This window comes from Saccostrea cucullata, unplaced genomic scaffold (assembly GCF_032062105.1).
Source record: "Saccostrea cucullata isolate Sc308-1 unplaced genomic scaffold, CSIRO_AGI_Scuc_v1 ctg554, whole genome shotgun sequence".
NCBI lineage: Eukaryota > Metazoa > Mollusca > Bivalvia > Ostreida > Ostreidae > Saccostrea > Saccostrea cuccullata.
In genome coordinates this window covers 320,396-334,175 of record NW_026931577.1, presented here as the reverse complement: position 1 = coordinate 334,175, position 13,780 = coordinate 320,396, and the positions used below count along the sequence as shown (strand labels likewise).

At 30.5% G+C, this 13,780-nt stretch overlaps 2 protein-coding genes across 2 annotated transcripts in view; one reads left to right on the top strand and one right to left on the bottom strand.

Moving 5' to 3' along the window:
- Positions 1–13,780, top strand: part of LOC134233039 (hemicentin-1-like) — a 145,878-nt gene that overhangs the window by 102,125 nt on the left and 29,973 nt on the right. The gene's annotated exons all lie outside the window — the stretch shown is intronic.
- LOC134233033 (TATA-binding protein-associated factor 2N-like) lies at positions 1,112–2,544 on the bottom strand. Its single transcript, XM_062715029.1, has 3 exons — positions 2,454–2,544; positions 2,220–2,230; positions 1,112–1,567 (listed from the first exon to the last, which is right to left on the bottom strand). The coding sequence occupies exons 1-3, from the start codon at positions 2,542–2,544 to the stop codon at positions 1,112–1,114; spliced, it is 558 nt and encodes a 185-aa protein (XP_062571013.1).

Genomic DNA, 13,780 nt, shown 5'->3' with positions numbered 1-13,780 from the left:
AACATATTTCAATATTGCAAGGGCATACAGTAGTTGAAATTCAAAATTCAAGGTATTAATTGTTTCTGCATATTTTGTACTTTCTGGAAAGTGCTACTGATTTTTACGTTTTAAAAGTTAAATTTTCAAGTAAATAGGCTCATGTTGAAATATGTTTGACTTTTACCAAATATTTTGTGTACTTATAAAGTCATACTCTATATTTAAAGAAAGCAGCAGCTCTTTTCAAGTTAATGAAAATATCCTTTATCTATATTTAAAAAATGTTTAAGATCTATTGGTGTATGCCCTTGAAAGAATGATTTAATGAGGCATCTCCATGTAAAACATACCTAACCTTTACATAAAATCACAACAACAATAATCAAATACATTCTCTAGAGAGTTAATGAATAATCGCACTAAACAAAGGATATACATTGGTATTAATAGCCTTTTAAAGCATGTAAATAATATTCTGTTTAATAATGAAACGCATTTTTCTTCGTTAAAAAAATCCACAATTTGCCTCTCACAGCACATGAAACACGTCATTTTTACCAAAATGATGTCATGTTGACAAGTTCTTCACCATCAGTGATTTGTTTCTAACCAGCTGCATGAGATTTAACTAGCAACTTTTTTAATGCATTGATAAATTTTTTTGTTTTTTATTATGCTAATACAGTTTAAAGTTGCAAATTATTTCATTTTCTGGTATTATGAGGAATGCATAAAAGTCATATTTTTGTGTGACGTCACAGTAGACTTTTCCCGTATAAATTAAGCCCGCCTCATTTTTTCAGCCTTAACAATGCTGCGTAGGAACTAAACTTTTTCAGGTAAAAGAAAATGCAAGGACTATCTCCTTTTTCATTAATTATTACAAGATTAAAAAAAACATATAATTCAATAGTTTCCTTTTCATTACTTTCAAGTTTAAAAGTCAATTTAGGTTCTATCAATTTCAAATCTTTCTTTGATCTTTGGTTGAATACTAAATAAGTCCTAAATGTTCTTTCACCAAAATCAATACTCAAAACGCCTAAGTAAAGCAATATTCATTTATTTAAATATTTTATGATTGCCACATAAAATGTTCTACACGATACTAACACGGCAGTCTTTTCCTTTAGCAGTTGTCAGGGTTCTTCTTTTTGGGGTACCCTTTCCTGTACTTTCCTCCTATACGTCTTTTTCCTCCAACACGCTTTCTGGGTCCATATCCTCCTCTATATTTCCTTCCTCTCCTTCTCCCCTTTCCTTTTCCTCTTCCCCTTCCGTATTTCCTTCCACTCCTTTTCTTTCCTCGGCGTCTGCCATAACCCTTTCCTCTCCTTCCAAATTTATATTTCCTTCCCCTTCCTTTCTTGAGCCCCTTTCGTCGTCCGTATCCCCTTCCTCTTTTCAGTCCGAAGCGCTTTCCGAATTTCTTTCCAAACCTGTATCCTCTTCTTCCTTTGCCGAGTTTTCCTCTTCCTCTTCCCCTTCCTCTGTATTTACCTGGAAATCCTCTTTTAAAAGGATATCCTGGGTGGAATTTTCCAAAAGGATAACGCCGTCTTACACCACCTCGAGCTTTGGCAACCTTATGAATTGTGAGAGAAATATTGAATGTAGGTTCAAAATGTCATTATGATATATGTATTTCATTAGGTCATAATAATAGACTAAACTTGATGTCAATTGTCTCTTTAAAAAAATCGGTCATGTATATCAAGTGTTTAACTTTAAATCAAATTCAATTAACAATAAAAAAATAAATAACTCGAGGCTTATAATATATTCCCATGTAGAGAGAAATAACATTCGTTACAAGCATTCGTTATATCCGAGTTGTTACCTTATCTTTTAGAATCGAAGGAAATGAAAACAATTCTTTAAAAACATCGAATCATTGTAAGCGTGTTTACTGATTTCTAGCGTGAAAGGTAAATCCAACAAATACTTCTAATGAAATTCATTTCAAGGAAAAGGATTGTATGTAACGTTATCATATACTGTATACATGGTTATTTAGTGCCCCGTATGATTTTCACCCTTTCGCATTTGCAAAGCAATTTTGACCCGTTTTAAATTCGCCCACTCACAGCTTTGTTCCAGAAATTGAACCTTGTTCTCTGTACTCGCCCCGTTTAAATTTCGCCAATCTTCGAATAGGGCGAAAGGAGCAAAAGTGCAATGGGGGACAAAATTTTTCCTCTGAACAGTATATTTTCGAGCATAGGTTTTCTACTTACATCACCATATCCTGTAAAGAGCACAAAGAACACATTGTTACAATAAGATTTAAAAAAAAATCATTTCGTATGATAATAGTAGTTTTTTGTTTGAATTTGACATGTTTACATGATTGGAAGTTCGAGATAAACTTTAATGTTAATGTTCTTCAATTTTCCGTCTAAAAGACATAACATACTGCAAAATTGAAATGCCTTTACACTAAAACAGATAAAATAAAAGTTGTGTCTAACCTCCCTCTACTTCAGATGGGAATAGCACAATAGCACAAAGTGCTACAAATGCTGATAGGACGAGAAGGCGACCAAGGTCTTTGGAGAGCATCTCTGGGACTGTGATTTGCCTTGCTACTCTCTTGCTTTATATAGTATACACTAAGTATACCTTAATATCTGAACATGTATAAGAGTTGCAGCTTTATTGATGTGAAAACATTAACATACGCTTATTTAGAGGTGCTCCAAGGGAACGTTTTAATAATGTTGATTTTTATTTGTCTTAAATAAACATATATGAAATTTAAGATTTTTAAAAATATTGAAATATTGAAATAAGTTTCTCTAGCCTCAGCATATAATGTAAAACTTGACTTTTAATTTGTATTATTTAAATGGATATATCCCGATTAGGCCTCTTTGCTGAGGTTGTAACAAACTAATCATAAAAATACATAGAAAAGTGAGAGTATTAACTCATATATACGAATGGCATTTCTGCCTGTATCAACAACTTTCAAACATATGTGATGCTGAAGTAAACGAACCGTAATTTTTGTTAGACGTTATGGTTTTGAAAGTGCTTTTGTTTTGCAGAAATTTATTTACAAATCTACGTTTCTATAAAATGCTTTTCGTCTTAATTTTGCTTTAAGATCCCAAACATAAAGAGGACATAAAGTGCGCATCATTGAAAGTTCTAAATTGTTTGTGTATATGTGACATAAACATTAATCGATATTATACCAAAATGAATTCAGTAAATAGAAAATCATTTTTGTTTGCTCTTTTCGTTTTTACAAAAAAGAATGAGAGCTTATTTTTCATATGTTTAGTGTTGGATATAGGAATGACAAGGTATGATATTACAATGTAGCAGAATTAATATTCTTATTCGAGGTGAAACTTGCTATTAAGATCTTTCAATGTCGCTAGTTTTTAAACAACTTCTGATTGTTTGATTTATAATTTAGACCAATACCACATAAGAATTGTGCAAACTTCTGCTCGATTTCCGTCTATTTAGATGATTTTGAGGACTTTTTAGCAAAAGCCTTCTACCTTTGGTTTGTATACAGAAGCATATCACACTACAGTAAAACTCGTTTAGTACGAACACGGATATTGCGAATTCACGGATATAGCGAAGTCATTTTGGATCCCCAAGTAAATAATTTTAAACAATTTCTTATACCGACATAACGAGTTACGGATATAGCGAAGTAATTTCACAGGTCCCAGTGACTTCGTTATAACCGAGTTTTACTGTAGTACATAATTTGTAAATCATATATTCAGTAGAGAAGATATAACCATTTTGTTGGAGTAAATGTATGATCTCCTTATTTTGGTATCTTTATCTTTGTTTTTTTTTCTTTAACAAGAGAAATGATAATTTGCTTTTCTAAGTTATTATAACTGTTCTGATATGATTTGAATTTTTGAATATTTTTAAAAAACCTCATACCTTATAATTTCTCTGGTTGTGGTTTTCAATGAAATTGTTGATATATCAATGAATTTTTTTATATCAATTATCAAAATTCATGTCAGACAAAATGTTTTAGTTATATCAACGCTTTAATTAGTTTTATTTAGATAAACATCGGAAAAAGGTAGACTCCTTTTAATTAAAGTTTGTCGTAAATTGTTTTAAAAAATATGAATTAAAAGAAGCCCGATTGTAAAACTTATTTATTTTGTTAAAAAGTTATTGAATTTATTCATTAAATTAGAGTCTATTCCAATGTGATATTTTTGAACTTCATCAACATATAAATATTAATCATTTGGATATAAAACAATTGCCCTCCTATTGGGAATTATTATTATTATTATTATTTTTTTTTTTTTGCAAAATATTCCTTTCTAATTAAACAGATAAATAAAATGACATTAAAACTTGATAAATGATATCCCTATTTACTATTTACACTGCAGTTCATTGTCAATTTTCAAAATGATTTCACTAAGAATCTTATATTCTAATTCCTCTTTTATCGATTGGATATTTTTTTTTGGAAAAGTATTTTTTCATATATGTGTTTATTGATGTTATGATTTTTCGATATACAGATTGTCATTTTGCTTTGCCATAATAGTTGAAGTGATTTCAATTGGAACAATTCCTATCAACAAAAGGGGATATTTTTTTCTACAGTCTGTTGTCCGCGCATTCCTTTGATATCAATAATGCCATGTTTGTTTATGTCTTCTTCACACCTTTTCTCTGTTTCTATAATAAATGTGAAACACAGCATTTCTTATTAACATATTTTATGGTTATAAAAGGACCGTTTCTATCTACAGTTGTCAAACTCCAAATTGCTTTTGATAAAGACGAGAGTCCTACTTATTACAATTTTGGTTTTGACCGCCTTTATTGCCGTGCATGCTGGGGTATGTAGTAATGACTAATTATTTACATTGATTTGTTTGTGTGTCTGTTGCTGAACGTCCCTCTCGAGAATTTGTCTCTTATGAGAGGTCTTTTTTGCTTTGCTCCAAAATTCATATTGTTTATTTTACTTTAAAGCTTGAATATAATTTTTTATCTCAATATATTTTTGTATTTAAAAATAGCAATCTAAATTCCTGCACGGTATTGGTCATCGTGGCAAGTACCCTACACGTGTAATTGTCGTTCATCATGGAGGCAAAGGGCGCGGATCTAAATCATCTGACTCATGCAAGAGCAACGGATCTAAGAGTGGCGGATCCAAGAGTGAGAGGAGAAAAAAGTACAGGAGAAAGTACTAGACAGATAGAACAGAAGTAGAAGGGAAATCTACTCACATTAGATGTGGATGTCTTTTTAAAGAATATGTTATTCATATGAAATAAAATGTTGATATTTTATTTGTGTCATTATTTTTCTTTTTAATTTAAGAGGCAGATGTATCCTGTGAATTAAATATGGTTGAGAAAAAGGGTTGAATAAATATTAAACTTTAGTTAGGATCTTTCCTTAAGAATAGATGCATAAACATTATCTTATGCATTGACCGCATATGTTCTTGGTAAAATAGAGTCAATTAAAGAAGACACTTTTAGTCCTTACTTACAATATGTAACTCAATGAAATCTCTTCATAATAAGTATATGAGGTATAGGTAAAGGTATAGGTAGTGAGAGTCATACTTATAAGCGTATAAGGTATATAGGGAGCGGACATTAAGAAACATTAAGCTGTTGGAATTTTGAAACTAGATGGCGACAGCGCCGATTGATAATATAATGTGTTTTTTTTTATTTTGTAATAACCTGACAAATAATCAATGTATAAAACTTAAATTTTCGACATTGTACAAATTGTTGTTGTTTTATGTACAGTATAAATGTTAAAAACACAGATTACGCAGTATCAATTTTATAGCATTAGTAGAGGAACTTTTTTAAAAACCCTTTGTATTTACTTTATTAAATTGAACTGCAATTTTGTCTTAAGCATAACTCGTTTCGCCGAAGCTGTTCCCAATACCTTATTATGAAAAAAATGTCATGGAGACAAAATATTGTTACTCCTCTTAAAAATACATTATAGTACTGAAAAAGAAAATGATCCAAATTATTTGCACGTCCAATTAATATACTTTCCTGTGCCGGCAAAATGTCATTTCGTGGCATTAAATATTGAACAATCAAGAAAATAATTTTAACGTATTAACCTTTTGTTGATTTAAATTAAGCAGAATGATCAGAGCTATCCAAGGTACTCAGTAGGGGTCTAATGTATTTTTATACACTATTAAAAAGCGCTTTGTTGTTGTAAATATATTCAGCGTAGCTTTTTGAAATTAAAGCTATAAAATTCTTTTATGATTATCGTAGGTCTGGAAATTTTTTGCTGTAGATGCTTTTTTAGCGAATTTGCGCATGCATCGCATTCGCAAAAATATTTTTCTCAAAAAAAAAAAAATCAACAACAGAAAAAGTAAATAATTTTTTTCTGACAGTTGTTGTCTTTTTATAACACAGTGAACATGTATTATATTTAAGCAGTGGTCATTTTAAGAAATCTGTTAATTCTACCAACTAATTTACCGTAATAATAAGTGCATGGATTGTGCCTTCACTACATTCGATATCGTCCGACTATTTGAAAAGCAGTATGCCTCATATAAATTTTTTTCACCAAGAAAGAGGGCCAAGTTTTTTGATTAGGGAATAAATGTTTTATTTTCTTTTTGTTTTCATGATGTGATCAATCGATTGGCTTGCGTGATAATTCATTAAATTATCACGCAAACCAATCAATTGATCATCGTCATGAAATTGAAAAATCTTAACACCTACCCGGTATTCCTTCTATTTACATGGCATTGATCCCGCCAATCTACGTGCTAGAAGCCCCGCTTCTTGTCTCCTATTTTTCCCGCCCTGCACGTGATGTTTTTTTAGCCATGCCTATCGCTGAACCAGTACAATGATGAAGAAATATTGACTATTTGTAATTTTATCTTGAAGAAAGACATTGGAAATGTAAATATTTTTTATTGTTTCATATACGTAATTTATTGTATGTGCATTCAAAAAAACGAAAATTGTAAAACGAAAATATTAATCAACAGCTTTTTGAATCATAAATCACAAAAATGAATTGATGTAATGATTTCCAAATTTACGGTATAACGTTTCAATCATCAACTTCCTTACTAATGTATCAAAATACCGTTATCACCTGCATATGCAGTTTATATCTCCCATTTGAATCGATACACAAGAGCATGATTTATGAATGAACAACTTATTAAAAGAGCCAAATTCACAACAAATAAGTTGATGAAAGAAGAATATCAACATTTTCATTTAAATTCATCTTCTCGTTAGTTGTGTGGTAATATAATAATTTATGACCTTGTCAGCAAATACAATCTATCATTAACTCAAATGCTGACTGACGTTTTTCATGATGCAAGTAATTTGTAGGCAATTATTTACACACTGAATTCTCGACAGATTTTTCCGTTAATTGCCTATCATGACAAAGATTGCAAGTTGCGTTTGTAAAATAGAATTTAAGTAAAATAAGACACCAGACTTAACTATAATTTTAATTACTCTGAAAGAGAAAAAAAGGATCACGTTCTCCTCATAAACCTTCAAGCAAAAAACATAATTTTTAATTTATGGTATAGAATAAAATCGTGGGTTATAATGAATATACTTTAAACAACGCGATGTTTTTTCCTTTCTAATAGAAAACAAAAAAATAACTATTTAATTGTTCAACCAAGAAAGCAAGACACGAATACAAAGGTTTCTTGAGCAAAATGCTCTCATGATTTACCATGGCTTTGTTGTTATTCTTCAGCTGTTGTTTCTACACTCTGCTTCTATCCTTTTCCTGCGAGTCTTCATCTGCACACAACCACAAGGTGCTTCCAAATTAATAATGACTTGTCACGCTATTTCCCTGCGTAGGGATCAGATCACCAAAGATTTTTTCCCTTTATGTATAAAAACTACCCTTAGACTTGAAAAAAAACCCCTCAAATTTTCATCATCAGAGGGAGCATACAAATTATTAAGACAGTTCATGACTATGCTTTTCTTGAAAATTATATTTTTCTTTTGACATGTATCCCTATGTGAAACTTTTGGCCCTTTCTAGCAACACCTTACCCTCCACAGTACTTAATAAAATAAAATTGAAAGTAGACTTCATAATGAAACATTCAGAGCAATTTTGTATATATTTAAACCTAAACATTGCAATGTAAAAAAAAAGTTGACCATATTGTAGCTCCTCGCTGGTCTAAATGATCAAGATTTGACAAAATGTAAGTCTATAGCATGTCTGAAACATTTCAGGTACCTATAAGCGTTAGCGTTTCTGGTCAGGTGATACTCGAGATCTTTGATACATTATTTAACATAAGCATTATATCTTTCTTGTCTTTAATCGTCTATCTCCCATTAAAGAAAATAATTCTGTATTTAACCAAATTTGAGCATCCTTTACGTAACTTTTTTTCATTTTAGCCTTTTTGATTTCTTGAAAATAAGTCCAAAATGTGAAAAGCGTACAGACGTCAAAAAAAATAATAATAATAACCCGATGTTTTATTGTCAAAACCAACCTTTTCTGTGTTTCCTATCGATTTGATATCGTCATTAACATATACAATTACAGATATTTAAGAACGTTTGCATACTTATCGGCAACAGACGGGTTTTAGGCACGATGCAACTACTTCCTGTCGTAGTGGTGGTATTATGTGCAATAGGGTCTGCCAATGCGCTCGGTTTGTAGATTATTCATATTTGTACGAGTATGTTTGGCAATATAATATTATATAAAATCATTTTATTATTCCGGCATATGTAATAAAATAGTTTTGTTTGGAATGCAAATAATATTATTTTGCAATATAAAAAAATAGAAAACAATTTAAAAAAATGGAAGGCATCCTCTTATGATCAGGTTTTGAGAAAATTCAATTTTTATTTCATAGAGGCCAATGGATATCAAAAATGTTCTCTGAATATTTAGTGTATTTTTATTCAATTGGATTTATTATGCTTCATTTATAAAATTCTAATGACAGCCATATTTAGCTCTAATTGTATCTGTATGAGTATTCATATTACATAATATCAGCAGATAAAAGAAATAATGAATAATTAAAGAAAATACAGTATATAAATATATTGTTGTTTTTTTTTTCCTTTCAGGTTATAATTACAGGGTGAGTCTAAATAATTTGAATTGAGTTTCAAACGGCTAATTAAGTTATTAAATGTTGAATATTTTCCTGAGAAAAAATACCTAAAAATGAAAATCAAATATGTACCAAAACTAAAATTATTAGATTATGTGTATATAATTTAATTCTGGTTGTAACGCTGTATTTGATTGGATAAAAAATTTACTTCATATCGTATAAAATGGGTTGCCTACGTCACAATGACTTGCGTCAAAAACGTATCAATCCGCCTTACGTTACATTCAAATTTTGTACAATTGAAGTCATTTTATTAGAACAATTATCTTTTTTTCTTACAGCGAATGAATGAAAATTAAATTATAAGCAATGAAATTAATAGCTACCCATTTTATACGGTATAAAGTGGGTTGGAACAGTTTACGCTTTTTTATAAACCGCTTCGCTGCCCCAACCCACTTTATACCGTATAAAATGGGTAGATATTAATTTCATTCCTTAATTAATAATAAAAATTTTGTTTTAATTCTTTTTTCATTTCTTTAATCAAGCCACGAAAACCTTCTCCAATTTTAAATGGAATCCGAATTCGTCATCCGTATCCGGTTCCTCGCTTTGATGGGCCCCGGCATTTTCCGGCTCACCCAGTTCCTCTTCCGGTGCCAATAGTTATTAAGCACCATTCACGTGTTGAGGTTGTTCATCACAGGCGCAGAGGCAGGGGAAGGCGCGGATCTAGCTCTTCATTCAGCAATGGATCCTCTGGCGGAAGAAGATACAGAGGTCGCAAAAACAGAAGAAAGTACTACCGGAAGAGGTTCTATAGAAGAAAGTATCGCAAGGGGAGCAGTTCTAGATAATGATAAACAGCGATATATCAACAGTTTGTTGAAATTGTTAACTCTATTAAATAAGATATAGTTATTTTTCTATTTTATTATTTTATTTGTTTTACATTTCTTTCTACATGGAAACTTTCTGGAAAGAAATGTAGAGAAATTTCAAGGCATTTTAAACACAGATCAACAAACTATTACAAATTGTTTGATCGATAAAAACAAAATTTATTCCATTTTCTGTTAGTATTTACTTCGAAATTTAAATTATCACGTTAAAAATATACTAGTTCAGTATTATCAATATCCGAAATCTGATTAAGGTATATATACTCACCGTCAATAGAAACGCAACACCCTAATTTTAGGGTGAAAAATTATGTACAGAATATAACTATGTACAAAAATCTTTAACTTTGCCAAATCAGTTATTCAACGAATGAATGATTTTCATTCCATTACCGGAAGTTGATTTTTATTCCTCTTAACAGAAATCAAATATTAGCATTTTTGATAAAATATTTGACAATACTTTGGGTTTTTAAGGTTTTGTACCTGTTAATTATAAGTATTGTAATAAAATCCAGGGAAAATATATTTCTTTCTTTTCCGGATGTGATACCTGTATTTCCTCAAAATTAACGAAAGCACGCATTTTCATTGATGATACTGGAAATTCTCAAAATACAGAAAAAGAAGAGCTACAGATGCAAATATATGCTACATAACGACTTTTCGGGCTCATGAATGACAGTTCGTTGACCGGAAGTCTAAGGGTTACTACACTGCGCCAAGTTAGAGAAAATTCGACCTCACTACCTGAAAAACAGGCATTTAAAAATGCCCAAAAATTTTTATTTCGCTCAGATAAAGACATTGATAAACCTAATGCATGGTAGAAATCGGACTGCGTATGTTGTACATGGCGGACTAGCATGTTTTAATTTAATGTCGGAAGGGGGATGTTTTATTTAAAAGTTATCTGTTAAGAGGGCTAAAAAATCAACTTTCGGTAATTGAATGAAAATCATTCAACCGTTAAATAACTGTTTAGGAAAGTAAAAGATGTCCTAACTTGTTTGGTAAATAGTTATATCTCGTATATAATTTTTCACCCTAAAATTAGAGTCTTGCGTTTCTATTGACAGTAAGTATACATGTACATGTAGCAGATAAATGCGCATAAAATATACTTTTTAAGGTAATGCATTTGTTGTGCTTGATCTACCAAATTCTATTGCAATTTTTTTAAAAACTTCTGGTACCATATCTGGAATATCCCCGCGGGTATGTTAAGGCAGCACATGGATCAGAATTCGGCGAATTAACACTTTTTTATAATTATGTAACACTAATAAATCGGAAAAGTCAAGGATAAAACTTTTGCTATAATTATGCATTCTATAGACTTCAATGAGACTTATACTACAGGAGGCACTTCACCACAACGTCACCACGTGACGTCTATAATTAGAAAATATGCCTTGATGAAAAAGTGAAAAGTTTAACACTACCCCGGGGATAACTAATAGTATTCAATATCAAAGTCCATAAAACAATACAAATCAGGAGCAGAGCAAACACGGACCTCTAAAACATTAGAGGTGGGATCAGGTGCCATGGAGGAGTGAACATTCCCTGCTGACCGGTCACACCCACCTTGTGCTCCTTGTCATGATCGGGAAATAACGAAAATAATGGACTAACAATGAGTATGAAAAATTTCAGTCAGCATTTGACTCAAATAAATTGTATTTGCCGACCAACACTTTTCGAAAAGGTTTATTCAAATGATAGTGTTTATATCCCTCTGTCATCCTCTTTTTAGATATTGTTCATACGTACATGTAGACAATGCTCTAAAGTATATATTCAACAGGAAGACATAATTCCCATATAAAGGTAATTGAGGTATACTGCTGCATATGACAGAGAAGTTGAAAATTTGAAAATTGAAGTTATCACGTTTATCATTAACCTTGGTTGTAAGGATGTCATAAACTCTTTTCCAAGTAGAACATCTAAATACGAAACAGATGTATCAGACTCTGTGGTATCTTATTTTATGCTCACTTGAATATATAGAGTCGAAATATGATTGGAAGTAATTATTTCTGATTTGTAATACCTGATTGATAATACCTGATTATACCTCGTCCATAAATATAAAAGTTGATATGAAGGCCACAACAAATAATTAATGCAGAAGTTTTAAAATGAATACTGCTTTATATGAATGGGAAAGTAGATCTTCTTTCAACGGGTCCTAATCAGTACAAATGGAAACTCAAACATACCGTTGGAAGACGTGATTTCCAAAAACCACATCGATATTGAAAATCAGAAATTCAAGCATCTTTTTATATCATAAGAATTTTTAACAAAATAGGTTTGCCAATGGTTAATGGTAAGATATATTTGTAACTATTGTAAAGAGTTCCATTTTTGTTGAAAAAGCAGTTGTCTATCATGTTAAAAAGCCTGAAAGTTTAATAACATCGTGGGGAATAGTTGTATAAAGTGATAAAAATTCGAACATATTGATAACGATTTGGATATAATTTTGCGATATCAAGTTTTCTTAACGTCGCTTTGTTTTTCATATCCAAGTATGATTAACACCATTCTCAAACATATTGGTGTACAGTGTTCCTGAATTTTTTTCTTCAATGCCGTGAATATTTAATGAAAAGGCGTCGTAAAATATATACTTGATCCCTTCAGGTATCTTTGTTTGCAAGTATATTTATGGAGTTCACTATATAGATATTTCCAAAATATTAGATTTGTTAGGTAAACATGTTCTGTGTAAAACTTGACAAATGTGATACTCAAGGCTAAATAACATAGACTGAAAAATACCCACGCATACAATAAAGTTTAATATTTTAAAATTTTTATTCAATAACGGTTGAAAATAAAGAGATGTTTTTATATAATTGATAAGAAACAGTAATACTGATTATTGTAATACCCTCAATGTAAAATATTATCTTTTTGACAATTTTAAAACATTTGAAATTTTTGACATTTATGTATGACTGTTTTTTTCAATTGATCTTTATTCCATAAAAAAAAATTCCCCATTTAAAGAAGGCATAATAATCCTGTTAAATATATATAAAGAGGTAAATAGCATAATAAAATGATATATGTCATTAAACCAATTAAACACGGATTTCCTTTGTAATTATTCTGTATAATGAGATGTCCGCGTTTTATTTCTGATAGTTCAAGGTGAAAGATACTTGACATTTATAGTGCACTTTATTCCCATAACTAGGAAGACGCCTTATCTTCTTGATTAATGATGTAAATTCATATCTATTTATCTAATTATGTGTCGAATAATGTAAAAGGAACATACTACTTTTGAAAAAATCAAATTTTCAAAAATATTAATCTTTTGTCTTCTTTCAGACAACTCGTTCACTACTTACAAAATATGCGTTATTTTTCAAACAAGTTTTTAACTGAGGCAAACAGTCTAAAGAGGCACACAACATTGTCATTAAAACAAAATTCAGAATACAACCGAGAAAAAAAAATATGTATGTATTGTAATATTTAACTAAAATACCTAAATACATATCTGGTTTTATAAAGGTCAAGAATTAATACAGTTTATACTTAAAATTTTAAGGTCTTTCCTATTAAACCGGATGTATTACTTTACTGCTTTTTTAATGGAAAAAATAAATGTATGGTTAATAAGTTAATTAAAAAAAGTCAAAATTTAACAACGTGTCAAAATTTTACAAATATCTTTTAAAATGTTTAATCTTTGATATTACATGCCGAGATGGGTCAATATCAAAAGAAATATATTCATGTGTGTTTA